General features: G+C 50.7%; 1 protein-coding gene across 5 annotated transcripts; it reads left to right on the top strand.

The window, feature by feature from the left end:
• The first annotated feature begins 1,495 nt into the window (after positions 1–1,495).
• Positions 1,496–25,068, top strand: RCC2 (regulator of chromosome condensation 2). Of its 5 annotated transcripts, none has more exons than XM_033114358.1 (13): positions 1,496–1,691; positions 2,725–3,013; positions 8,517–8,610; positions 11,755–11,898; positions 14,602–14,733; positions 15,126–15,214; positions 17,059–17,173; positions 19,115–19,281; positions 20,423–20,603; positions 20,889–20,994; positions 21,972–22,044; positions 24,059–24,136; positions 24,856–25,068. In XM_033114358.1, the coding sequence occupies exons 2-13, from the start codon at positions 2,732–2,734 to the stop codon at positions 24,958–24,960; spliced, it is 1,566 nt and encodes a 521-aa protein (XP_032970249.1). In that variant the 5' UTR covers positions 1,496–1,691; positions 2,725–2,731; the 3' UTR covers positions 24,961–25,068. The 5 variants fall into 5 exon arrangements, with proteins under 5 accessions (XP_032970249.1, XP_032970252.1, XP_032970253.1 ...); XM_033114361.1 differs by having other exon boundaries at positions 1,558–1,578; XM_033114362.1 differs by lacking the exon at positions 1,496–1,691 and adding an exon at positions 2,018–2,038.
• The last annotated feature ends 2,704 nt before the right edge of the window (positions 25,069–27,772 follow it).

Here is a 27,772-nt window from a genome sequence, read left to right as displayed (position 1 = left end):
TCAGACATTTGTTTCCTCCTCAATCCTGCTTCTTGCTATAATGATTAAGGAATGAATGAATGAATGAATGAATTGCAAAAATCCTAGAACTCTTCCCATCCCCAGGAAGTTGCTTAAAGAAGGCAATTTCTTTGTGTAGAATGCCTAAGAAAAAAAGGAAGCAGGTAAATCATTTGGTAGGAGACCAATTGCTATTGCGATCATAACATAGGAGGGAGACCAGAAGCTTGTCCCCCTCCCTGGAGAAGCCAACAAGTTCTTCTAGTAAAAATATTAATCTTTAATGTGGCTGACTAGGTTCTCCATGAGCTAGCCCTTGCTTACTTCTTCAGCTCCATTCCCACAGGACACCTTTCCTCCCAGGAGGCATGTCTCTCCAGATCCCTGGACTCTATGTGTACCATTCCCTCCAGTGGCCCTGGAATAGTCTTCGTACCCCTGTTCATCTGGGGAGTTTTATGCGTCCTATAAGTCACTCAGCTTAAAGTTCCACAGGGATGCCTTCCCTGACCCCGGAGTAGGATGAACTAATTCCCTTGCCATGATGCTCCTACACACGTGTCACTTTGCAGTGATTACGTAGGGGAGGAAAAAGCTTTCCTAGACCCTCTTAGGGTGTCTAGCTGGGTCTTAAAATTATACTGATAAAGACAGATTAACAGGAGAAAAGGATACAAATTTATTTTGTTATGTGACACAGGAGCCTTCATAAGGAAATGAAGACCCAAAGAAACAGACCTGTGTGTTTTTCTGCCAAAGAGTGGACAGTTATGGAAGACTAGGACAGATTAAGGAGTAGGAGAAAAGTGTATAGACTGGGGGAAACTTATCAAGGCTTGTTTACTAGGATTCTTCTTGGTGTCCCTTTTTCTCAGTAAATATTTGTCAAAAGATGAAAAATTTCCATCAAAACTAGCTTTCAGTGCATCGTTGGTCTCCATGTTAATTTCTAATTAATTCACTAATATAGCAAACCTTCATGTAACCCTACCATATACGGTAACAGCACCTTGCTACATACTGGGGGCACATCCATAGGCCAAAAACCCCCAAATAAACAAACAAAAAAAAAACCCCAGCTTTTCTCTGCACAGGAGAAAATTATTCAAATTGTATTCGTGTTTCATTCCAATCACTCAATTAGGGCAAGTCCCTTGTTGGCGGAGGCGTGAGCAAAGTAACTATTTTCCAGCGAATGTCCTCAGGTGACCTGTCTAGACGCGTCCGGGAAAAACAATCTAACATTCTAAACCCCAAAGAAATCTGTGACGCGCAGGACGCGCTGCGTAAAAGGGCAAAGGCGAGCTGCGCGGCCTTTGAAACGCGCAGGATCGGGGAAGTGAAGTCTGGCAGCGTGGCGCCCAGCTCAGGCTCCAGTGGGCAGGGCTGCCCCGCGGGCGCGGGCCCCGCGGCGCCCGGCAGCCGCGGGGTCCGCCGGCCGGCAGGGGGCGCGCGCGCCCCGGACCCCGTGCCTCCCGCCCCGCCGCGCGCTCGCTTGCCGCCCGGCAGCACATGTGTTTCTGTTTTGTGTTGTAGCATTTGTTCTGGAAGCCCGTATTTACATTTTAAGTGTATCTGGTGAGTGGGCTGGAGCCCTAGTCTGGGCCGGGGAAAAAAAAAAAAAGCCCTCCGGTTCGTCTTTTAGTTGCTCCTCTTCCTTTTTCTCTCGGGATTCTCATCACTTCAACCAGGTAGGGGCTGAAAATCAAAATCGACAATGATCAGTTTGCGGGATCTGGGAAAGTTTTTTTTTTTTTCCTTTTTTTTTTTTTAAAGGAGAAAAGGTAAAAAAAAAAATAACCCTAAGGAAGGGGGGGTTGGGGAACTGAATGAATAAAAAGGGGGAGGAAGGCGGATCCACGTGGTTTAATCGGAGACAGACAGAGATCCCATTGTTCAAAATCAATAAAAAAAAAAAAAAAAAGCAGACAGGACGAAAGCGCAGGGACGCCGGGGGAAAGTAGCCGCGGAGCGGAGCACTTTGTAGCTGGGATCGGAGGGATCGGGCCGGCCGCACGTTCGGGGAGGAACCTGGAGAGTTGGGCACCATTAAAGTTTTTATTTTTCGTGCCTGTGCGAGCAGGTGTTTGGGGCTGGGGGCCGGCTTTATTCGCCCCCCCACGTCGGGGGCAGCCCACCCAGAGGGATTCGGCTAATTAGAACCTGAGGTCGGAACCCCTGGGCAGGGGCGGAATTGGGGGCTCGGGCAGGGGGGCCAGGGAGAATTGCATTTAATTGGGCGGGCTGGGGAGGGGGGCCCGGAGACAAAAGCAGCAGGTGGGGCGGCGGGGAAGGGGGGGCTTTCGCTACTGGAGGAGCCAAAGGAAGATTTTAGAAGTGTCCCGAAGCCTTCTCTAATTAGAACCTAGGGGATCAGCGGCTCCTTTTTCTTTCCCTTTACTTTTTTGGGGAACGAGGCTGCAATTGTGATGCGATGTAGGCAAACCTAACTTGAGGATGGGCCAGGGTCTGCATTTCTTTCCTTTCCCTAAATGGATTGCAGTCGGGGACCTGGGCTCCCTTGTGGGATTCCCCGGAGGAGGCGCGCCAGGGCCCGGGAGGGGCGCGATTTCCTCCCGGCTCACCCCCTCTCCGCCCACCCCGCGGCCGCCACTTTGGGGAGGGCAGGGGAGGAAGTGGAGGCCGGTGGCTCGGCTGCGCTCCCCTCCCCCCGCGCAGTTTATAACCCGTCCATTGTGCGCCGCTGCCCCGTGTCTCCTCCAGCGCGACCATGCCCAGGAAGAAGGCGGCGGCGGCGGCCTGGGAGGAGCCGAGCTCGGGCAACGGCACGGCCCGCGCCGGGCCCAGGAAGCGCGGCGGCCTGGCCGGCAGGAAGCGCGAGCGGCCCGAGCGCTGCAGCAGCAGTAGCGGCGGCGGCAGCAGCGGTGACGAGGACGGCCTTGAGCTCGACGGGGCCCCCGGCGGGGGCAAGCGCGCGGCGCGGCCGGCGGCGACCAAGGCGGGCGGTGCGGCTGTGGTCATCACCGAGCCCGAGCACACCAAGGAGCGCGTCGTGAGTGCAGGGCCGGGGGGAGAGGGCCGCGGCACGCCACTGCGCGCATCCTGGCCGGGGGCGGCGGGGCCAGCGAAGGCCTCGGGCTGAATCATCGCCGCCACTGCCACACAACAAAAGGGCGCGGGTCGGAGGCGGGCGCGGGCGGCAGCATGTCCGACCCTGCGCCGCCCGGCCTCGCGGCCGTTGGGGCGCGCGAGCCCCGGGTCCCCTGGCGGGGGAGGGGCGGCCGGAGTCCTCGCCCGCCCGCGCGAGGGGGTCATGGCCCCGCCCCCGGCGCCGCTCGAGCCGCCTGCCTCCGCCTCCCCTCCCCCTCCCGCCCCGGGATGGGAGACTTTTGCAAGTTGTTTCGGGCCGGAACAGGGGATGCGCGCACGGGGCGCATCGCCCCGTGCCCTCGGCCGTCCCCGGCCTCCTGCGACCGCTGGTCGGGCCGGACTCCGCGGGGTAGGGGGTCCCCAGCGCGCTGCGGGGAGCGGCGGTTTGTGCCGGGGCTTTGAGGTTCCCGCCGCCTCGGCTCCGGCGCTCCGGGGGGGCGGAGCCTGGTGGCCGCCGCGCATGCCCCTTACTGCCCTGCGCTGTCTCGCGCCGCCGGGGAGGCGGGGGCGGCCGGCGCCGGGGCGGGGTGCGAGGGCGCATGCTCTGGAGAGCCCTCCCCCTGGAAGTCGGGACACCCCTCCCTCCCGCTCTGAGAGGTGTTTAGGCTTTGTTCACTGCTTGGGGGGTCCGAAGGCGCGGGTGCTGGGTGAAGGCTCTATGTAGGTCCTCCCAAATCTCCCGGCAAGAAGCATCTCCCATGGTCTCAGCGGGTTTGAATTTGCCCATTAGAGTTGGAGAGTTGGACCTTCAAATCTTAAATTGAGATCATGACCATCTCAACTTATGTACATGCAAAACCCTGCAGAGCCAGAGATCTTAGTAACCTGGGTCTGTGGTACTCAAAACCAACAAGTTTAGTGTAGGACGAGGGTTTAGGAGAGGGTCAAACCTTTCACCAGATTCTCAGATAACCCCAAAAGAGTAGGAAGAACTCTCCACCTAAGGTCTAGAGTCTGATATCTTGGAGAGGTCCTTTGCTCTCCTAAAACGATGTGTAAGGGTTGACAGCACCAGAGTGCCAGAGGTGTGCTGGCAATGTTTAAATGGTAAAGAATAATGCATTTCTACATCCACTTTATAGATGAAGAAACTGGGGCACAGAGTTTAAGGGCCCACGTGGGCCCAGGTGTTTTACGCCCCTGCAGTTGTTCCTGTGAAAATCCTTGATAACTGCCCTCCCAGAGAAACTGTTCAACATGTTAGATGGTGGCGGAGTGTGAAGGGGGAGCCCAAGTCACTGAAATATCTAGGGACAGGGATTAGGCCAGTGCCAGGGAAATGGCCACAGTCTTGAGAAACTGGAGCTCAGGCACTGTTTTCCTCTGACCACTCTAATCCTCTGTGAGGCTCCAGACATTTGCTCTCCTGTTACCGTGTGTTAGAGAACAGAAAAGAAAGGGCAAGTGAGCTCTGCCGCTGTTGTGTTCTCTCTCCAGTGAGTTGACAATTGACCTATTAAAGCAATGAGTTTTGCTGTCAGGAAGTGAGAGATTCTTCCCCAGTGCTGGGATTCACCCAAGAAGGTAGTCACGGAGAGTGTGTGCACAGGGACCCCAGGCTCCCCACCGGCATGCTCACAGCTGCTTGTCTGATGGGAATGGCATGGTTCTCAGTCTTAGTGGGAGGCACAGGCGTCCTTTGCAGTTTACGGTTGTTTTACATCTCACAGGTCTTTCAAATTCCTGAGACATACATGCACGTGTATATATTCACATCTACATCTCCTCCCCACCACCTTAAAAAACAGAGGGCCTGGGACAGCAGTTTCCTTTGCGCTGGCCAGCATACCATCCTAGGCTCAGGAGACTGAGGGTTGAACAAGTGATGCTCTTTTGTGCCTCATAGAAAGTGCACACCCCAAGTTGTAAGTTTTTATTAGCATCCATTGACAGGTCCAGGGTTGAGACCTGGCCCGTGCTGCCTCAGACCTGTGGAAAGGCAATGGGGCAGCACATTGCGGGAGCCGGCCTCCTGCCCGGTGTCCCTGGCCCCAGGTTCCTGGACTTGAAACACCAGGTCGTTGCCTGTTAAGCAGTCCTGGGGATCCTGTCTGCTGCCACAGGCCAGCAGCAGTCCCTAGCTTGTTTCAGAAAGAGTCTGTTAATGAGAATTTTGTAAGCCTCGCCACTGTTCAGTGCTGCTTGAAGGTTTGTGAGAGCAGCTGCCAGGAGTTTGTCTGAAACCAGGTTGCCTTTAGTTACCTCAAAGCTGCAGACCTTGGGCTTGTGAAAGAGGAAGACCCAGATACATGTATGATTGAGGGCAAAGCTGCCTCAAGTAAGGTGTTTATACATCTTATTTCATACCATTTTTATAAAACATACTTAGGATTTCAGTCTTGGAAAATGCTCTCTCCGAGGACCTTGGGTTTATATCTAGTTATGTCAGATGCGCATGTCATGATGGTCTGGGCTTGATGCAGCCTGAGTTCCCCATGAACTCCATGACCCTGTAGGTAAAGCCAGCAGCCGGGGCACAATCCTAGAAAATAGGTGAGTGTCACCGGCTGTCCAGGTCTTTGTAGTCTTTCCAGTGTTGGGTTGCTGAGGTTTTAATAGACCCTGAGACAAATCTGTCCCAGCTGAAAGGACCAAATAAATACAACTGCAAACCAAGCTTGAAGTCTGTTTGCGTTGAAAGCCCATTACGGAATTTCTTGTTGCTGGCATTTCTCTGAACAGTTCCCTCCACCGAGAGCCCCAGTCTTCTACACGGATGTGTGTTAAAGGTTGACTTGCGGCCTCATAATCGTGCTCCTTCACTTGGGCAATAATTCAGAACTCTCTTTGGACCAGGAACCCCATTTTGTTGCTTGGAGAAGCTCAGTGCTTTTTTCTGCTGTGGCTGTTCATCTCATCGTAGCTTACAGGAGCTGGTTATGGGGGGGCGGCAAGGTGAAGTGAAATTCATCCTGTTAGGGAGACTGTTTGTCCAGTGTCTCTGGCCTTTAGACACATGCAGTATCGCAGACACCCAAGTTCATCCAAAAAAAAAAAAACACACACACACAAAAAAACCCCCAGCAATCTCTTGGTCCATTAGTGAAGGCTGGATTCCACCTGGGAGGGTCTCAGCCCGGACAGCCATTACTGGAGGGCCACTGGATGGGAGCCCCCAGGCACCCGGCGTCTCTCCCACTTGGAAGAAGAGGGCGTGGGCTGTGATTTAAGCGTTGTTAGGAGTTCCACTTATTTTGATTTTTTTATTTCATAGAAGATAGAGGGAAGAATTAAATTAAAGAGAAATAAAGGTAAGTGGCTTACAGCAAACACTTGTATAGATAACAGCACTGAAATAGTCAACCACCTCCATCTGATGTGTGAGGAACTAAGCTCCACGACATTAAAATCCTGATAAGATAACAAACACTTCACACCCTTCATAGGGATCAGGCCACTGTCAAGGCAGTAGACGCAATTTAGCAAGGTGTTCTACAAACACCTGGTGTCAGAAAGGTCGGATTTTTGTGTAAATGCTTAGCTGGCTTGGTGGGCCAGTGTCCATAAGCCCTTCACCACTGTAGACGCTGGCATCTCCAGGTCACAGAGGAGACCCCTGCTTCTGCTCAGGACTCGGGCATTCTTATGGAGCTGCAGGTCCTGCAGTGGCCCCCGCGCTGGTGAACTTGCTGTAGTGACTACATCTCAGTGTTGAGGGGTTAACAGTGCAGCACATGGCACCTTGGAGTCCTTTGCCTGCCGGGAGGGGACTGCTGGGCCTGAGCTGGCGTCATTCCAGAGCCCTTTTCCCACCATTCTGTGGCCTGGCAGCTCATCCTACGGTGCCTTATTTCCTTCCCCTGTCTGCTGCCCCCTCCATGTGGACGTGAGGAATAGTGGAGAGCAAGTCAGTGACATGGCAGAGACCCAGGGCTGCTCGTTCCACGGGGATGTTGACAGAACTCACCGGCTGCCATTCATTCGTCTTCTGCAGTAGACCTTTAGAATGTTCTAGCCAGGCCCGCCAGTTAAAGAAGGGGAGATAACCAGGGGAAACTAGGCTCCCATTCAAGTAATCCGAGTCTGGGTGCTGCAGGGATGGCCTACCCTTCGATTAAGGTCGTTCTCTAAATAATTTAAACGCAACCAAGTCATTCTCCATTCCTGGCTGTTCATTTCCCCTCCGCACACTGAGGTATCCTGTAGATAGACCAGCTTCCTCCAGCCACGTAAACGTGGCCAAGCTGGCGAATATGACAGGACCTGTACTATGGGGTGTCTGTGATGTCAGGTTTGGGTCATGCAGAGATCCCTAAGAGATGGAATCATTCATCGTGAAGATGTGTTCATCTTGCAAATGACACGCTGTGTTGCCAAGCATCCCTGCCAGGCCAGTCACCATGTAGAGGTTAGAATGACTGGATCTGGCCTTTTTTTCTTTAAGCTTTCCAAGAACAATCCTGTAAACAGAAGGAAACCTCTTCTCCTGTCCTGGGAGGAGGACGTACAGGATGAGAACAGGGAGGTCACTGCTTCCCTTGCGCAGTGGGACTGAGTGGATAGTTCAGAAGTGAATCTTTGACCATCTGTTTTAAAAAGTGTGTTTGGGCATTTCAGAAATAAAGTGCTGAGCTATTTAATGAGTGCCACCCAGAATTGGGCAGTGGCCTGAAAAGTGGTATATATTCTATTCTCACTGATAGCCTGAGAGCGTGTGGCCCTAATGACAGTCTGTGTTGTGAGGACGGGAACCACAGCCTCCCTCCACGCAGCCCGGCCCCAGGTGGTCCCTTGTTCCAGTCAGCGCTGATTTCCGGCTCACGGGCCAACAGTGAGGATGAGCCCATCCAAGGCCACCGGGATCAGATCTGCCCAGCCCACCCATGCTGTCCGGTGTCTTCGTCCAGTGGAGAAGTTGAGCACGGTGCTGAGATGTCTTCTCCACGGAGAGGCTCCTGGCACGGTGGGCAGCACGCGGAGGAACATTGGGAAAGTCCTGGCGTAATTATGTGCAGAGATGACAGGGGTTTATAAGGCTTGAAGGCCGTGTGGAGTGCCACGCGTGTGGGGAGCTGTAGCCATGACCATCGGACCTCCGCTTTTAATCCTTCCCAGGGAGACAAGCAGGCCTCTTGAAAATACCTGGAGAGGGCAGTTTGCAGAGGACAGGGTACGAATGTCATTTGGCTTTTTAAAAAAATTTTTTTCTAAGTGTTTTCTAAGTGTTTTTTTCTAAGTGCAAAAGATACTTTAAAGAGAAATCAAAGGATGAAAATGAGCCCCCAGTGAGCAGCGGGGCAGGATTGGGATTAGCAGACTAAAGTGGGCCCACAAGGTGGTGAGTACCTCGGGCCTCGTCCGCTGGTCAATAGTGAATTATTTTTGTTTTCTGCTGTCGTTGAACAGACTTAGAAAGCTACAAGCAGCATTGCAAACTAATTATTTTTCCTTCTCTCTCTCTGTAGAAACTTGAAGGGTCTAAGTGCAAAGGGCAGCTTTTGATTTTTGGGGCAACCAACTGGGACTTGATTGGTCGAAAAGAAGTGCCTAAACAACAAGGTATGAGAAACAGTTTCTGAAAATACCAGAAGTTACTCTTTATTGAGTGCTTCCTATGTACTAGGTGTCCAATGTAATTCTGGTGACCATCCGCCAGGTAGGTATTCTTTTCATGTACAAAAATGTTCAGAGAAGCCAAGTAACTTGCTTAAGGCCACACAGCCACTCTAATAATGGAGCTGGATTTGAACCCGGGTCTTGTGCAATTCTCTCACGTCACAATTCTTTTAAAAAACTAAGTCCGTTAAGATTAAACAGAAAAAGAGAAATAGTAGCCTCCAGTAAAAATCGACACCTTTCCCCATCTTCCTTCCCATGTCACTTATTTTCATTAAAATGAAGAGGCTGGTCCTATAGGATGTCAAAGTGCCCTAGATGTTTGTCACATGTCAGATGTCAAACTGTTAGACATTTCAGAAGAAATCCACATTTTTTTACAAGCTGCCAAATTGTTGCAGGAGCTGGTTTGACAGAGCAAGTGATAGTCTGGAGTGGGGGAGCAGAGAAGTCCTAAGAAGTAACTTTAGTCCCCAAACGCTTTTAGAAAATTGGTATCTTTCCTCCAGAGAGTACTGGCCCATCCCAGAACAGGGAGGCTGGCACAGCGCCATATTTTATGGCTTCTTGATTTCATTTGGAAGGATTCCCAAAGTACTTTCCAACATTGCCCAGTGAGCAAATATTTGCGCCTTGACACTCCCTGGGGCCTCAAGACGGCTCCTGGAGAGCATCTTATTCCATGAAAAGTACAGGAGTCGCAGCAGCACTCGCTCGGGGTGCAACTGAGTTAGAAGTGGGCCCGACCCATTTCCTTCCGCTGTGTCAAGTGCCCAGACTTAGGGTTTGAGTCCTGCTGGCAGCTGCTGTCACCAGGAAAACGCCTCCTGGTGCGCGATGACCTAAGTCTGCCAGCCCTGGGTATGTGAGTGGCATCTTTTCTCAAAGGTGTTCTTCACGAGTGGCCCACTCAGTTACACTTGGGCCCAAAGAGGGAAGTAAATTCTAGTGGGAAGCAGCCGCAGAGCCTGGGTTGCCTCCTGCAGGTGTAGGGTGAGGCTCAGAAGGTAGGAAAGCTGCCTTGTGAGTTAAATATGGCTCCCACGCTCTAGTTGAAGGATTTTTGCCCTCTTGGGCTCATTTTAAGAGTACTCTTTTGTCTTATTCATGCCCACCTTTGCTTCCCTGATTTTTTTCCCTGTGAACTTTTATATAATTTAAAAAAAAATTTTTTTTTAAGTATTTTTAAGTGTCTTTCAGCCCTCCGTGACATTAAGGGACAGGAGGCAGGATTTGTTTTCCCAGTGGTGCCAAACGTGATGGGAAGGACGATTTCCCCTCCCACCCTAGCCTCTCCCAGTTTCTGGTCATCTTTGGAGTGTGCCTTCCTCCGCGAGGGCTGGGAGCGGCCTTGGCTGCCCGTCGCCATGGAGCTTGTAAAATTGGTTTACACGATAGCACAGGTCCATGCTCCCTCTCTGATTGGGACCAGGCCACGGGAATTCATGATCACCCGCCTGGCCGAGGGGCCAGGGACTGCGACCGGCCATTTAATTTGACTGGGATCACTTTGCCAGGGTTCCTCAGGAGGTCATGAGAAAGCCTACCTTTCCCGGACTGATGACATCTTGGGAGTTGGTCATCATGGTGCCGCTAGAGGCAAGATACTTTGGCACATCAGCGTCTGCCCACCTGTGAGACGTGTCTATTTAGCCAGGCTGGGTCAACGGGGGGACCGTTAAACCTCTGTGGTGTCCATGTTCCTCACAGATGGCACATATCAATCATGCTAGCATTCGTTTTGCCTTCATGATAGTAAGTTTCTTTTAAAGAAGTTTAATATAACCTGGGAGGGCTGTCATTTTTGGTTTGCCCTTTCCCCAGGAAGTTGTTGGTTTCTCTGCCCACCTTCTGGTAGTAGACGAGTGTCTTCAGGTGGAGAGGCTCAGGGCTGTCACGGTGTGACATTGTGACTTACAGTCCCGAGTTCAGACTGTCCTCCTTTGCTCCACCAACCCCTGGTCACTAAATGAGAGAACACAGTTGGCGCCCTCTGCTGGTGGGGAGCAGGTGGGTGGGGATTGACACAGAACAATTTTACAGACACTTTTTCATGGACCCAGGAAATTGATGCAGAAATCAGCCTTTCAGTCAGTTGCCATCTCTTGATCAACCTGACACAATTGGCTTGGCAGTAGCTAGCATTTCATGATAGTTATCAGAGGCCTGGAAATGTGCTCACGTCTCTGTCCTCAAGCCCCAAATTGAAAATACTAAACAAAAAGCTGGCCACGCCCCATCCACTCATAGGATGAAGTGGGGATTTTGAAGGAGGCAGCTATTTATACTCTTCCCATGCTCCTGCTAACTTTACTGAATGCTTATTGTGCGTCAACCATGGTGAGGCCCTGGATGGCCAGTGCAGAGTGGGAAGGCACATGAGTTCAGTAGGGTACGTGCTGTGACAGGATTCACGGGGCACTGGGGGACGGGGAGTGACGAGTTAAGAGGGATGGACTTCCCAGAGGAGTGGGTGTGTCACCTGAGGTTTTGAAGAACAAGCAGGGGACAGGGACGGGCATTCTGTGGGAGTGAATACATGGGCAAAGGCAAGGGGTCATGACCTGGCCAACACAACGGGACCCCTGAGAAAAGAGCAGACCACATGGCGGCAGGTTGATTCTGGGGGCAGCGGTGTGAGCTGGGGCCCTCCTGCCAAGGGCCTGATGGACTTGCAGGGCGGGAGGTTCTCTGGAGGATGGGACGCTCTGCACCAAAAGCCTTCTGGCTGCAGGACAGCTGACGGATGGAAAGGGGAGGGTGAGGGAGATGCTGGATTCCCTGCCAGCTTCCCGGTTGGCCCCCCGCTCCAACAGGGCTGCAGGAGGGATAGCACCCAGCCTCTTCGCCCCTGGCAGGTGGACATGCTCAGTAGCACTTGCATGTGGGTCTGAGCTCCGTGTGGGTCGGGCCAGAGGAGGTGGGACGTGAGTGTCTCCATGGCCCCTGACTCGGTCCGCACCAGCTGGAGGTAGTTTGTTGGAGAGGAACCGTAGGACAGTGGACCCTTTGTGGCTAGTGACTTTTTGGGGTGCTCTTCACCCACGAGTCACTGTGGCTGTTTGATTTGCATTGTTCTCTTTGCAGCTGCCTACCGCAATCTTGGTCAGAATTTGTGGGGGCCCCACAGATATGGGTGCCTGTCGGGGGTCCGGGTGCGGACAGTGGTTTCGGGCTCGTGCGCTGCCCATAGCCTCCTCATCACCACGGAAGGGAAGCTGTGGAGCTGGGGTAAGTACCGAGCTCAGGCTGAGTTCTGGGGTGATTCATGGAGCCGGTCCCCCACGGGGCTGACTTTCTCCTTCTGTGTCTTCCCTCTAAGGCAGTGCTCCCTTATTTGCAGCCCACGTTTCCTCTCTTTCTGATTCCCAAGTAGTCTCATCTCTACCCTACAAATACATCACATTCCTCCACTTTTCTGCCGTTTTTTTTTTTGTCTGGGTAGCCCCCTGATTCTTTGAATGTTCTCTTTAAGCAACTTTTTCCTGAACATCCTGATTGAATCTGGATCTTTCTGATATCGAGGTGCTTAGAACTGACACTATTTTAGGTCTGCTGTCCCCCCAATGGACAGTCCCCCCCACCCGTCCCTGTTCTTGTTTTGCAGCAGTGTGATGTGAGCCCTTTCTCTTTCTTGCCATTTTAAATGCCTCCGGCTTTTCTAAGGACCACATTGTGACATCAGCACCTGTGTCTCTGCAGTCTTGTTCCTGTTCCTGTTTCTGGGAATCACACGGGTCTGCAGGTCTTGTAGCTCATTGCCTGTTTCGTCCGTTTCTTATATTTCCCCAGATAGTTTACTTTTTCTGAGTTTACTTTCCCTGCTGCTGGATTGCCTCGCCTGGGTACCTGGGAGGTAGGTCCTGTCCTTGTCGTTAGCTCCCTTCCGTTTCAGTGGCCCCGGCAGAGGCTTCCATGCACTGCTGTCCATTTCCTCCTCCAGGTCAGTAATCCAGGTACTGACCGAGGCTCAATTTATCTCCACTCCCTTCTAGGAACTCCTGGACTTTTCCTCCAGCGGGGTGTGTTGGCATTTGTCCCGCCCTTTGTTTCTGGTCCTTTGGTTAGCTTTTATCCACGTGACTGCATTTTTATTTCGGTCTATTTGAACCGTTTCTTTGCAATTGCATGAGCTGCTGTACCAAAGTCCAAATACATTAACATCTGTTGTCTTCCCTGCACTCTGCTAATTTTGTAATTCAGTTGGAAAAAAGCTAACAAGTGTGTCTGGCCCAAATTTATACCGTGTAGTCTCTAGATGACATGCTGACATTGCCTTGATTTTCATTTTCTCCCAGTTGGCATAGAGGTGTGTCCCTCCCCCACAGCACCCCTCTCGCTTACTGTTCCAGCACTGAACGCAGCAGTCTGTCAGAGTGTCGAACTTTAAATATCTTATTTCTGATCTCTTTACTGAATTTCACTTACGTGGTGCTTCTAAAAATGTCGCCTGTGCTGACCCTGTGGGCAGGGGATGATTCTGAAGGCTCCGGGACAAAGCCGTGTCCCCATGAGCAGACAGTGCTGCAGGGGTCACGTGCCAGTGGGGATGTCACGGGTCCACTGTTAGTCACTAAAAGGTGAGGGGCCTTGTCCAGTGTCCGGAAGCATTAGTGCTGCAGCACTCAACGAAGATGTGCACCTGCCAGCCACTTAGGTGCCGAAAAACCACACCCAGCACTCGTTCTGGGTTTAAAGTGCCTTTCATAGTGAAGTTTGGGTGGCTGGTGTCTGCCTCTCCAGAGGCCTGAAGTCAAAGTACATGTCCAGGCATGGTTTTCCTCCGGTAATCAGAGGCCATTCATTCCCTAAGCCCTCTCCAGGACGATGGTGCTCATCTTTGTGGCCCTGCTCTTCATGGTTCCATGACCTAAAGATCAGAAGTTCATTGTTGGGGAAGGCTGTGGCCCCTCTTCCTCCATTGCCCTCCCTTTTGCCCTGTAAAACCTCCCCAAATCTCCCAAAAGGTTCCATCGCAAGTAGGTTTTTCTCCTAGCCAGAGGGAGCTGCGAGTGGCCCACTGAGTTGTTTTGTTTTGGAACTGTTGGAGCCAGTGTTGAAACCTAAGGGAGGGTTAGGGGCATCAGGCTCCTTCCAGCCCACCCAGCGCCATGTCTGCTTTGGAGCTGAAGGGCTTGGCCAAAGTGCCTGTGCATTATGCAGGGGACTTGGCAGCCAGGGTCGCCTCCTTGCGCCTCCCTGCCACCTGACCTCACAGCCAGCGCAGCTCCAGAGGCAGAGTTTGAGTTCAGAGCGTGTTTGACCTTTGTCCATCATGGGGGTTCACGTGGCCAAGGGTCCTGGGAAAGGTCGTCTGTAGGAGGTGGGGTTGGCACTGTTTGGTGAGCTTCCTTTATAGGGCAGATAAAAGGAAGAAAAATGACAGGCAGAAACCAAATGGTCCACAGTAGGTGCCCAGAGCACTAAGGTGATTAATAATTAAGTTCTTGTGAGGTAGGTGACGAACTGGTTGCTGTCTTAAAATACGTCTCGTGGTGCAGAGAATGAGGGAATTGTCTGGCAGCTACCATGAGAAGTGAAAACTGGGTTTTCATGAGCTCTTCTGCTCATGTGTGATGTCTGGGCCAAACAGAGTGTTTCTCCCATTCCCCTTGGTCATACAGAGCTGTGGCAAGTACTCACAGGGGGTCCCAGCTGCTGCCCCAGAGAAGAGGGTTGGAGAAATTGACATAGGTGGCCACCGGTGGGGATGGCCCTATGTATCTTAACCCTGGTCACCTGATCCTATCAGGCAGGCCTCGGAAGGCTGGCCCTGAGAAGCTGGAGCTTTCACCTCGTTCTCTGCTGTCGCGTTGGGAGGGCACCTTCTAGGAGACCCAGATTTGTCTCTGTTTGAGAGGGTTCCTGCTTGCCCTGTGAAGCTGCTCTCGCCGCTGTCTCCCTTTCCCACTTCATCTGGCTCTTGATCTGCAGGTCGAAATGAGAAGGGGCAGCTGGGACATGGCGACACCAAGAGAGTTGAAGCCCCCAGACTCATTGAGGGTCTCAGCCATGAAGTGATTGTATCAGCGGCTTGTGGGCGGAACCACACCTTGGCCCTGACAGGTAAGGAATGGCAGATTTCTTCTTAATGTGGCAAGAGGCTAGTTGGTTCACTTCGGGTAGTGGGGTAGAGTTGCCCCTGTGACTCCTGGTCACAATCAGAAAGATGCCCCAGAGAGCAAGGGTGGGTGCTTCTGGAAAGCTGTGAGATGAGAGCCTCACCCTCAGGTGGGGGAGGCCACAAGGGGGTGGAGGCCAGAACCATGCGTTGGGCGTTTCTGCTGTGAAGTGGTTTTCCTCTGAGCCATCCACCCCACCACCTTTTGGAATACCATCTCACTTGCATTCTTCCTGGCAAAGGAGCTGTTTATATTATTTTGGAGCCTTTGATTCCAAATCTGGTTCAGAACCCTCAGCGTTATTTTTCCTTTTGTGGTATCGTTCTTTCCTTCCAGAAACGGGCTCTGTGTTTGCATTTGGAGAGAACAAGATGGGGCAGCTGGGCCTCGGCAACCAGACAGACGCGGTCCCGAGCCCGGCACAGGTACCACGCCCCCTCCTCGGCCTTGACGGCCTTCTGTTTCTCTTCTGTGTTTGATTTTTCTGGCTTGAGATTGTCTGTTTCTCTTGATCCCTTGTAAAAAATAGGGTCTAGATGCTTTGAGTGGAATTCACAAGTTATAGGCTTCAAAACAGGTTTAGTAAATGTTCACAGTTGAAAAATACCCTGAAAACAGTTTTTCTTTCTGAATTAATGTTACAGAGACCTTGCTTTAAGCCCGTTCTATCCCAAAGAAAGTGAGAAATGCTATATGTATGTGATTTGTCTTTATCTGCCAGTACTGTGAGATTTGACCCTGTATGAAGTTGCCTGCCAGGTGTTCGGAACACAGATAGGAGTTAGGTGGTCTCTCAGGCCTAAGAAATTACGATTAAGTTTAAGGGGTGAGATTTATACCCCAAAAAATGAACTACTAATACAAGGCAGCAGAATGATAAAATGCTTCAGTGATGGACGGACTCAGATTTCTTGGTCTTAAAAGAGAGACAGTGGCCAAGTAGATCTGCGGTTGAAGGATTTTTGAAGTGTTCCCATCTTGTCAGCCATTTGCTCTACAGCAGAAAGTAAGGCTTCAGAGAAGCAAGGACCGGTGGACAGGGCCGGACTCTCCATCCCACCTCCAGTTCCATCGCTCACTTTCCACAGTGCTGTCGCTTTGTACCCTTCACTTTTCTGGGGCTTTCCCAATGGCGTACTATGCAATAAATAGCAAGTTTTCTAAGTACCATATTTTGCTGTGTATAATGCATACCCACATTTTTGGCCCAAACTTCGGGGGGGGGGAATCTTTCGTTTTAATTTTTTAATTCAAATTTTTAGTTGTTTACATTTTAGGTGCTTGTTTTTTGTATTATAAAAGAATTTTAGCAGTTTTTAACATATCATGGTACAAGAAATTTCATGTAACAAATAATTACAAAACACAAGAACAGATACAAGGTACAAGAAATTTTTTGTGCCGGTAACAAATTTACGTTATTTACGCATCAGAGAAGGCCAAGAACTCTTCGTGGTTGCAAGTTCGTCGTAAGTTCAACAAAACCGATTGTCCTATTCCAGAGTATTATTTTGTATATGGATATCGTTATTGATTTCTAGAGTTACACTTTTAACTCATAAATACGTATAAATAAAAGAATTAGAAACATTTATATAGATACAGAATTAGTACTATCCATGTATAACGCACATCCTTATTTTTCCCTCACAGATTTAGACAAAATAATGTGCATTATATACACAGCCAAATACGGTACTTAGATTTGTTTCCAGATCCCATGTTGAGTTACTCAGGGCTTTTGCTGTCTTCTAACTTCCTCATTTTGAACCATTTTATTTCTTGTTTGTACTTTCAGTTAACACCATTGGTCAAGTATCTCTACAGAGGTAAAGGAGAAAGTACAGCAGTTCATTTTACTGGGTGGCAATAACACTTGTAAAAGCTTTTCTTTTAAAAGTTGGGGCTGAACTAGTGACTAAAGTGAGATTTGAGAGTTAAGTATCAGTTTCTGTTTTCTTTAACCCTCATGCCCACACTGGTCTGTTGAATTCAGCATTCATTGGGCACCAGGACGTGCGAGGCACACGGTGTTGGGCATTTTGAGTTATAAAGACCTGGGACACAATTTACCTTTGAACCTGACTCCTGGGAAGGTGGGGGTCACCGGGGTGTTTGTTTACATATATTCTAAGCTTTTGCCTTGAGAATTGTTGAGTCCATGAAATTTGTTTTGTACCCTAGTAGTTGTTTCAACACCAACCTACAGAGAGGTAGAGAGTTTTTAATCTTTGAAAAATATGTCTGAAAGTCTGTATTTTCTTTTCAGATAATGTACAACGGCCAGCCAATTACCAAAATGGCCTGTGGGGCTGAATTCAGTATGATAATGGACTGCAAAGGAAACCTCTATTCCTTTGGGTGCCCTGAATATGGCCAGCTGGGTATGGAAGTATATTTTTTAAAAGCTCTGTAATCTAACTGTATATTTAGAACCAGAATTCAGTGTGGGGCTGTGCACGTGTTAGAAATGTGGGTAATCGATCTCAGATAATAGCGTTGGTCCATTAAATGGATCTCACTTTTTTGGTGGACCAGCGTGTCATGACTCACAGGGTCATGGAGTATGACAGTGACTTGCCGTAAAGGGCTCCAGTCTGACAAAAGATTCTTTTTCTTCTGATTTGGGAGTTCGTTTATATGTAAAGGGATTCAAAGTGGAAAAAAAAATCAAATCACCTTCATGCCATTTCATATTTAAAGATTTGCCTTTATTGAAGTTACACAAGATGAAGGTTGTTCTGGAAACCCTGACCTGGTAGTTATTTCCAGTACATACCTGAGGAACTCCATGTGTTTTTTTTTTTTTTTTTAAAAAAAAAAAAACACATGTAAAAGTGACTTGGATCCCTTCCAGTTTTCATCCCTAAACAGAATTTACTTACATCTCATTGAGTCGTAGAAAAGAAAAACTCAAAAAGCAATTCTCAGCAAATAGAAAATGTCTCTCGATCATGATTTTTACAAGGTCTCCATTTTCTTTTCCCATCTGACACCAGTGTTTTTTCCCTTCCTGGCGTCTTCCCACCCCCCCAGTCCCTTCTGAGTAGGAGGTGAGGCGTGGGCGCCCTCTGCTGGCTCCTTGCTGCATGCCACTCCGGATCCGTGTCAGCCCCCGGATCTGGGTTGCTGGGGCTCCACGTCATTAAAAGCAGGCAGATGGAATACTGTATAAATAGAACGAGTTGCATCTCGCCGGCCTTAGTTAGACTTTAGGGAACAGTGACTTTGTGAAACTAAATATACCTCATGTCAGAAGTGAATAAGGAAGAACAGCTCCTTACGCACATTCAGTGCTGGTTGCCAGGGAGTTGCCAGAGACTGTTGGAGAAACCGTTTCCATAGTCACAGGCCCTCATGCTGTCCCCAACCCCTGTGCAAAACATGGAAAGTACAAAACACGGGAAGTGCGTTTCTGGTCTCCTGCCGGAAACGTGTGTGGCTCCCCTGCTACTTTTGTGGCTCCAGATCTGCAAACAAGCAGCTTCGTAGCAAGTTGATTTTCCTTCAGGGAAAATCAAATGGTCTTGGTGATAATGATGGCTAACAGTTATGGAGCAGTTACTGAGCACCAGTCACCATTATTAAGCACTTTCTGCAGAATCTCATCTGCTTCGTTTATACTCATTGAAAGGTACTGAGAAGTTGGCTTGGTTTATACCTATAAAATCAGTTTTTCTTCACTTGCCAGCTTACTTGCAAGCCTCATTTCAATCTCATTGTCCAAACCTAAGGAGACCCCTTTCAGAATTGGAACATCAGTGTGGCCTCAGACAAGGGTATCACCAGCACACACGCCCGTACCCGCTCTCACAGTGCATTTACTGGGTCAGGCAAGGCGAAGGGAGAATATGCCACTGACCTCTTAGTTTACCAACCATAATAATCCATTTAGATTACTGGTAATGCATAAAAACGCAAGTCTGGGGTTGTGTGTTGAACTTTTCCGTCCATTCTTGGCCCCTCTAGGGGTTCCTTGAGGCCCCCAAGTGGGGCACAGACCATTTCTTTTGACCAGTAGTTTCCAGCTTTTCTTGTCTGCAGCCCACAGTAAAAAGTACATTCTACATTGTAACCCAGTCTGAACTGGGAAATACAAAGAATTCTCACAAAATAATGTCCTTATTATAAACAGTTGTCCCGAGGTGTAAAAATACTGGTTTCAGCCCACAAAATAGATCATGACCCACTAATTGGATTGTGCCTCAGATTGGAGAAGGCTGCCTTGGTTGACAAAGGTGTCCTGCTGAGGTCCCTCTAGCCAGGTTGGGGCAGGCGCTCAGCCTGTCGCTGCAGCTGCTGACCACTGGCTCTGGTCACTGCAGGACACAACTCGGACGGGAAGTTCATCGCCCGGGCGCAGCGGATAGAGTACGACTGCGAGCTGGTGCCTCGGCGAGTGGCTATCTTCATCGAGAAGACGAAAGACGGGCAGATTTTGCCAGTTCCAAACGTGGTTGTGCGAGATGTGGCTTGTGGCGCTAACCACACAGTAAGGCTTGAGTGTTTCTCTTGTTCTCGCTTCCTCAGAGTCCCCTCCGTGGAGAGGGTGTGAATGGTCCAGTGTCCCGGCACTTGGCTTTGGCCCAGAAACCATCCCAGGTGTCCTTGACGTCCTGCCCTCCCCCTTCCTCCCAGGCCTTCGCACCATTCATTTGGCCACACTGCAGATATTCTTATGTTAATATTCTCCTTCATGACATCTACAGATGCAGCTAAACCCATGGACATTTTGGGTTGGGATCATTCAGTAAGCCTTTTCCGGCTTTTGGCTTTTGTTGACAACATCATGGGCATCTTGTAGGGGGATAGACAGTAGCCCATACTAGAAACAGTGAATAGGTTTTTAATCCTTAAGGTGGTTTTCTTAAAGCTCACTTTAGGTAAATGGCAGTAAACTTGGTATGTAAGTATCTCTCAGTTGCCTCTTCACTGTTCTTTTGCTGAGAATGCCTGAGTCAAACGTGGTTCTCTTCTCTGTTGAAGAGCGTGGTCCTGAGAGTCAGACCAGGCTGGTTTCCTGGTGGCAGCCGAATGGCTGACCTCGGGCACGGCTCCTCCCTCGTCTGGTGTGCAATGACTCAGACAGGGAGATTTCAGTCGCTTCCAGTCGAAAAACTGATTTGCTTTTGTACAGTCTAGCCGGGGGAGGTGAAGTCAGGTCTTGCTTAGGGTTAGGCCTCTTCCTTCCAGTTGTTTTAATAGTTGTACTTTCACATGATTCAAACATGAAACATCAAAGATACTGTGAAGAAAAGGAGATAGGTTTTAAATTGTTGAAATGTCGATATGTTCACTGCAACAGGGACCACAGGACGGTCACCTGTGTGTTCGTGGGTGGGGAGTCTAAAGGAAAACAAGGCAGGCGGATGCATCAGCCTGCTCTGCAGACATAACTTCTGATGAGGGGAGGGAAAGACTTGGGACTTAAAATAATAATTAGGAACAGAAAGTAGTGTCTCGGGCAGAGAAAACGGCATGCGTTGTTGCTGTACCTGCTCCTGTCACCTCGCCCTGTTGGAGGCAGGGACAGATTGTCTACAGTGTTTGCCATTAACCCCTTTGCCTTGAGCCACTGCACCAGGTCCCCTCCTGTTGCCAGGCCTGTCCCCACCCTGTGTTTTCTCCCGCAGCTGGTCCTGGACTCCCAGAAGCGCGTCTTCTCCTGGGGCTTCGGTGGCTACGGCCGGCTGGGCCACGCTGAGCAGAAGGACGAAATGGTCCCCCGCCTGGTGAAGCTGTTTGACTTCCCCGGGCGCGGGGCGTCCCAGATCTACGCTGGCTACACCTGCTCCTTCGCCGTCAGTGAAGTGGGTTAGTGACTTCCCTGTCTGGGTTTTCAGAGGAAGGTGTCCAGAGCCATTTGTGGTTTTCCCTTCCTGGCAGAGGAGTGTTCTGACAGGTGCCACGTAACCATCGTCCTTGATTTCATTGGCTTCTTCCCAGTGTTCTTTTAACAGAACATTCTTTGGTTGTCACGGAGCTGAGTGTCTTGCTTGGTGGTCCTGGTCCTCTTGCCTTTTCGTTGATACTACTGAGAATGAAAATTCAGCTCTTGATATAGCAGCTCACAGAGGGATCTTGTTTGTCTTTCTCCAGGTGGTCTGTTTTTCTGGGGGGCCACCAACACATCCCGTGAATCTACCATGTACCCGAAGGCCGTGCAGGACCTCTGTGGCTGGAGAATCCGGAGCCTGGCTTGTGGGTATGTGGCAGTGTGTCCCAGGGAGCCCGGAGGGCTGTCCCCTTCCTGGGGTGTGGGACACACCTGGGGAGGTACCGTTTTGCTTGAGGGTTCTGCTGTCCCTATCAGGGCATCGGACGCACTGAGTCCCAGAGTCCAGGGGGGTAGAGATTGTTTGTCAAGGGGATTGGCAAGTCCTAGAATAGATGAGTCACTCCAGTCTCTTGCCTTCAGAGAAAGAAAGTCATTTTCAAGGTTTTTGTTCTTCAAAGGTTTGTTGTGCTTAATGCTCATATTACAGGTTCAAAATTATGGTTAGTTGGAAATACAGTGGGATTTTAGTTACTCTGACACACTGGGAAGAAAAATTCTTGTTTTTTTTTGTTTTATTAGTGTCAGGTGCACAAAACAATGTAATAGACATTTATCATTTATACCCCTCACACAGTGATAACTGCCCTCCCCCCAGAAAAATTCTTTTAAGTCAGTGATTTTTCAGTTTATTTTGAGACCTGTTGAGCTGTCTACCTCCTCTGGGTGAGGAATTTAATTATGCTAAACCAATGGCCAGGTTTTGGGGAGGGGGTAGTAGTTTTAATCTGCGGAAGTCTTTAGCCCTGCCCAGGTCATTGTCAAGTTCCACCCTCTTTAGAATAAATTCGGATTTCATTTAGATTCAGTCTCCTTTTCCCAGTGTGTTTTTTCACCCAAAAGTGACCCTCCGCCCAAGAGCCCTAGAACCCCAAGCAGTGGTGAGGCAGGAAGGTCAGGTCCCTGTGGCTCCTGGTGCTACTGTCTGAAGCTCTTCAGCTCGGGCCTGTTGGCCCTGTACTGTGTTACTAGGAAGAGAGGGCATCGTGGAGTTTTAATGGAACTTGCAGATTGTAAAGCTAGTAAGTCGTACACCACGTCCTTGAGCAGGTAGCCCACAGGAAGCACCCGTGGTGTCTGGGCTCAGGCTGCTGGACATGGTGGTGACCGCCTCTGCCTGTTTTCAGGAAAAGCAGCATCATCGTGGCTGCGGACGAGAGCACGATCAGCTGGGGCCCGTCACCGACCTTTGGGGAACTGGTAAGCCAGTGCCTGTGGCAAGAGGCGGAACCCAGTCTGTGCTGCTGAAACTGATTCCTAAAAATACATAGAATGTAGAAAATGCCTTTTTCCCCCCTTATGGCATTAAGGTCTGTAATAGTCCCTAAATGTTGGGTACATCCGCTTTCAAAGATGATTCTGCGCCCATCAAATACAGTTGCCCCTTGAACTATGCAGGCTTGAACTGTGTGGGTCCACTTAACACACAGTTGTCAACACAGGTTGACAACTGACTGCAGATCAGCTGACCCACACAGTTCAAACCTGTATTCAGGGGTTAACCCCACAATTGGGAATCTGGGTATGCAGAGGGCTGACTAGTTCTACACAGATTTTCAGCTGCGGGGTGGATCGGTGTCCCCCCTAGCCCCTGCGTTGTTCAAGCGTCAGCCCTATTTGTGAGAGACCTTTCTGTCCACAGTGTAATACGGAAATCGGGAAGTTCCAGATCCCAATTCCCCTTGCGTTTTGTAAACTGTGGTTGTGGAACAAGGGTGATAGGATAGGGGATGGTTGCTCTTCCCTCCAGGAGGGTTTAAATCAGCAGGAACAGGGTGTCGATTTCAGCCCTGCGGCAAGTGGTGGTGGTGAGCGAGCATGGAATCTGTTTTTCCCCTGGGTCCTCAACCTTTTTAGCTCAGGAAGCCGCCTTCGCTGCTCCACAGAGCAGTGTGCCATCAGGCGAGCCTCAGGTCATTTGGGGATATTCTTCCCTTATTTTCCTAAATAAAGTTAAATCTGTGTTCCCAGCTTTTTATGTCAGTTATTGAGGGATTAGAACTGATGGCTCTCGATTTTTCACACATACGCCTCTGATTCTCAGGTTCTGGTGCTGGGTGAGTCCTTAGCTTTTTATTTTCTCACGAAGAGCAGCTGGGCCGTGGCGCCCGTCCTGACGGTCTGCCTGTTCTGGTTGTGATTTGATCCTCAGCTTGGCTCTTGGGGTTCCCACTGGGAATGCAGTCCGTCTCCCTCCCCTCTTGCCTCTGTCGTGGGCAGGAGCTGTTGGGGTGCTGGAGGGGAGGGAAGGAAGGGCTCCATCCCTTGAGCCGTCTCCAGGACTGCTGGGCTGAACGTGCCTTTTCCTGGGTGCTCTGCACCCGCCTTCAGTCTAGCAGCTTCCAGGGGGGCTCCACATGCAGCAACCTGAGGGTGGCCCCTTCAGAGGCAGGCCCCATGTGGAACCTTGAAAGACCTGAGAACTTGGTCCAGTTTCAATGGACTGTTCCTAGAGAAGGATGGATGTTTTGTAGGGCCTATCAGAAATAGACTGAATATCAATATTAACACTGAGAGGGGAATGAGGGGGACTTTTGGGGCAGCCTCTCGGGGATAGGAAGATGGCCTGGCCCTTGGAGGAACAGCTCACTGTAGGGGAAGGTGTGAGGTGTGGGACCTGGTGGCAGATGGAGCCGGGGAGGGAGTTGCTTCCTTGCCCATCCTGTAGGCCCCTCCGTTTGAACTGAGGGGTTGGCCGGCCTTGAAATCACCCATCCCCACGCCTTTGCACGTGACTGCCCCCTAAGCAGTGCTGGACCAGTCCCTTTTGTCTCTGGTAGGGTTACTCTAGTGTCATTAATAATGATGGTGGTTATTCGTTCTCCAGACCGCAAGGTAGGCAGCTAGATAACCAGTGTCCTTTGTGACCTTGTAGCCCTGAAAGGCTGCAGTTGGCATTTCTTCTGGGCTCATGATGGTGTCATCTTACCAGTGCCAGTCCCCAGAAGGTACCTGTTATCACATAAATCCCCACACGTTATAATTGAGCATCTTGGTCTTTCTCAAGTTACAAACTGGTCACTTGTGGGCGGCAGTTCCGTGGGTAAATATTGCTGATTCCGCCTGGCCCTCGTGTCTGAGCAGTGGGGCTCAGTCATGGAGGGGCCGGCAGCCTCGGCTGTGGCTCTGGTAAGCGGGTTGCCTTTGTTTCCTGTTGTGGACTGTGCCACGGTGAGCCCAGTTCTAGGAGCGTCCCCTCTGCTTGCTTCTCCAGGGCTATGGGGACCACAAGCCCAAATCTTCCACTGCAGCCCAGGAGGTGAAGACGCTGGACGGCATTTTCACAGAGCAGGTGAGCGAGGACCAGTGCCAGTAGCAGCAGAAGGCGCGGGTAGCAGAAAGTGTGCCGATTCACACCTCACTTGGCCTGTTTCTGGTCTTAGCGTGCCGCCTGTGCTGGAGCTTTCTGATGGGGAACGGCCATGCTGGCCAGCCTCCGGGGCTGTTCTCACCCTGAGTGACACTGGCCTCAGTCCAGCCTCACAGCAGACTTGCTCCAGAGCGAGTGCCTCTCACATCCGCCTTATACCTGCCCTCAACTCTCCACACCCTGTGGGGGAAGGGGCAGTGGTGTCCAGGCCCTCCTCTGCTGTTACATCCACTAGGTTGCCAGCCCTTGTGCGCCGAGGCGCAGATGGCGCATGTGTCCTCATACAAGAGGGGATCGTGGTCCAGAGTGGCGGAGGGAGTGGGGAGCAGGACCCACGTGTCCCCGCCAGTCCCTGCTGACAGTTGGTGTGGACGCCGCCCTGCTCAGGGGGCCTTCTTCCATCTACAGCCTGGAAGGCTCTGGTTGGCAGGGTGTTGGTGACGGGACACACTGAGACTAGTGGTCTCTAGTGAAGGGTTTTTGTGTGCTTTCCAGGAGTCCTCCATTTTTCTCCCTATTGACCCAGTTTGCCAGCTCAGCTGATTGGTGTCCTGTTGTGTGCTTTGGGCTTGTCTGCCTCACGCTCAGTGACACACGCGCCTGTGCACCCTTGCACACCCAACGCTGATTTGTTCCCCCAGGTTGCCATGGGCTACTCGCACTCCTTGGTGATAGCGAGAGATGAAAGTGAGACCGAGAAAGAGAAGATCAAGAAACTGCCAGAGTATAACCCCCGCACCCTCTGATGGTCCCTCTGATGGTCCCCGGAGTCTCCAACTCCACACCTCGCGGCAGCTGTCATTTCCATGTGCACTGGGACGGGAAGTCAAAACGAGAAATTTAAGCAAAGTTGACCGAAGGTGCATTTTTGTTAGACTCCCTGAGGTTCCGTTTTATAAGTGATTCAACGTCAACTACCTTTTCTGTATGCTTTCCAAAGTGTTTTTCTCTCTCGATGTTTAATTAAAATATTTGCTCATAGTTGACTTAACCATTCCTATAAAAGAGGCAGAAACTTTGAGCAATCTAGGTTTTTTTAAGTTTTTTTCTTCTACCCACCCCCCCCAAGATACTTCTCGAAACGCCCCCTTCCAGCTGTAATTAGCATTGTGAGCCGAGTGAGTGCTACCTGGGAGAGGAGTCACTATTTACTCAGAAAAACAATGTCCCCTGTGGGAACCAGCAGCAGCTATAGGTCAAGAGGGTCCCTGGTAGTTGATCTCCATCCAAAATCATGCCCGCGTGCTGTGGGAGCATCTGGGTCATTCCTTCCCGCTTTTCCCTGTAGACCAGCCGAGGCCGGCCTTTGTTCTGTTCTCCCCTTGGCTGCTTGTAAGTCCTACTGCCTTTTGGCTGTGACATTAATAGAATCTGCCGTTTCCCCCCTGGTGGGGGCGCTGGGGTCTGTGTTTAGCCATTTATATCTATTTTAGCTGTAAAAGAAGTCCAAGTGAAAATCAGGTGATCGTGGAACCAGTGGGGGCTTGGAGGGTGGCCAGTCGTGGGGACAATGTATCTGGTTCAAGAACTGGCTTTAAGGCTCCTGAGGAGCTGGGGTCAGCTCACCAGCCAGCACTCGCCATTAGAGATTGATCAGCCAGCAGTAAAAAGTGCATTCTGGTGTCCTTGCACAGAAGGACCAGTCCTTATGTACCAGCCTTCATCGCTTTTGTGCTTCTGTCCTTATCTTCCCCCGCCACCCGACCGGCTGGATCCTGCTGGAACAGCCTAGTCTGTTTCTGCGGCTCGGGTTTCAGTTCTGCTAACCCAGCTCTCTGGTCACGTTTGCCTGGCCGTGGTACCAAATAGTTGGGATTATGAAGAAGTCCCCCTTCCCCACGTGTCAGCGCAGATGCTACGACTGCCACCCGACTCCCCGCCAAGTGCCCCCTGCCCGAGCTCGGCCCCAGCGTTGCGCGCTGCTCTGCACGAGTTATGAGGTGCCTTTCCCGGACCCCTCCTCTCACTGGGACCCAAGAGAGGCGACAGCTCTGGCTGGGGCTCTTGGTTTCGAGAGGGTCTGGACTGGTTTGGGTGCTTTAAAATAGATTTTTTAGTTCAGTGGTGCTTATGGGGGAGATGGGGTAGAACGTCAGTGTGAGCCTTGGGTGGATGGGAAAGTTAAATATTGGTCTTTTTATTTTTTGCTTTGCTATTGTTACCACTTGTCATTGTCTTGATGTTAAAATGCCAAAAATGATCTAGTTGTTGCTTTTTTCCCCTACTTATCCCCCCCCGTTCCTCCTCACAGTGGCTTCTGCCTTTGCAGGGCATGTAACAGTCTGTCCTGGCCAGTCCCAAGGCCTTGTGTGAGGAGACCGGCCTGCATCCTTGTAAGGTTCAGTCTGACTTCATGCTCATCTTTGCTGCCCTGTGTTCAGTCAGTAGTCCAGCAGAGAAGCCTCTGCCACTTCAGAGCTTCTGCTATACTAACCTAATTTGTCCAAATCACCCCCAAACCACCATTTCTCACTCAAGCTTCCATTATGTGGAGCCCATCGGTTTCCCTGCACAAGTCTCTTTCCTGGAATGGGGTTAGGCACACGTGCTCCTTGTACAGCTTTCAGACAGGATGGAGGGAGCAGGAGCCCGGGTCCTGGCCTTTGCAGGTGGCTAAGCAGGGCTCCGCTCTTCCAAGGGACGAATCTGACACCCACCGCCAGCCTCTTCTAGCCCCCCTTGCCAGGGACTGGAGCAGGAAAGGGATGTACCTTCTCAGTGAAGACTGCCCTCTTGCCTCCCACAATCACTCCTTTTGGCTTAGAGATAAAATGAACTTTCTAATGGGGAAAATCCTTTACAACAGGACTTGGGGGTGGCGGTCCTACACTCCAAGAGAAAGGGACAGAGTGACCCGAGCTGAGTGTGCGCTTTGCGTTGACTCTTGGGGCATCTGCCATGTCTTCCAGCTCAGGAAGGAGAATTTGGAAGAAGAGGCTTAGAGTGAAGGGGAATCCAAGAAGAGGTTGTGATTTGGTCGAAGGTGCCTGGTTTAGTGCTGTAATTGTCTTATTTTTTTTATATATATATTTCTTGGAGTAAACATTTTAAATAAACGACATCATTGTTTACTCTGTTTTGGCTTTTGCGCTTTTTTTGCAGAATGGACATAAGAAGACGTTTTTCTCGACTCCCTGCACTTGTGGCTCCCACCTGCTGCCCTAGCCTGGGCTCCCACGAAGGGGCTGTGGCGGGGATGAGTGAGCCCTGGGGAGGGGGTCTTTTCAGCTTCTAGGCTTAAACCACACTGGGGTTGGAGGGTGAGTAGAGCTCCCAACTCTGCCCTTGAAATGTGTGACCCTTCCGCGGAGGGAGGGTCCGTGCGTCACTTGCCCAACTCAGAAGTGGAGATTTTTGTATGCATCGCACTGGGGCTTTGAGGATGAGCTCAGGCATGGCAAACACCAGACCAGTGATCATGCTTTGTCTTCCCAAAAACATCTATTGTCATCCCCCACCGTCCCCTATCAACTCTTCCCAAAAGGGAGTCCTACTGTCACCAGAACTTGGTCACAAAAGTGCCCCTCAGCCAGCACTGGCCTATTATGGGCAGTGCAG

Source organism: Rhinolophus ferrumequinum, chromosome 9, assembly GCF_004115265.2.
Source record: "Rhinolophus ferrumequinum isolate MPI-CBG mRhiFer1 chromosome 9, mRhiFer1_v1.p, whole genome shotgun sequence".
NCBI classification, from domain to species: Eukaryota; Metazoa; Chordata; class Mammalia; order Chiroptera; family Rhinolophidae; genus Rhinolophus; species Rhinolophus ferrumequinum.
Note: the sequence above shows the minus strand (reverse complement) of the source record. Positions and strands in the feature narration are given on the sequence as shown.

Bases quoted from the DNA above. Each gene is read 5' to 3' on its own strand.
- RCC2 (XM_033114358.1), top strand. From the start codon at position 2,732: ATGCCCAGGAAGAAGGCGGCGGCGGCGGCCTGGGAGGAGCCGAGCTCG. The intron at 15,215-17,058 runs GTACCACGCCCC...TTTTCTTTTCAG, and splicing joins CGGTCCCGAGCCCGGCACAG to ATAATGTACAACGGCCAGCC. The intron at 20,995-21,971 runs GTATGTGGCAGT...GCCTGTTTTCAG, and splicing joins ATCCGGAGCCTGGCTTGTGG to GAAAAGCAGCATCATCGTGG.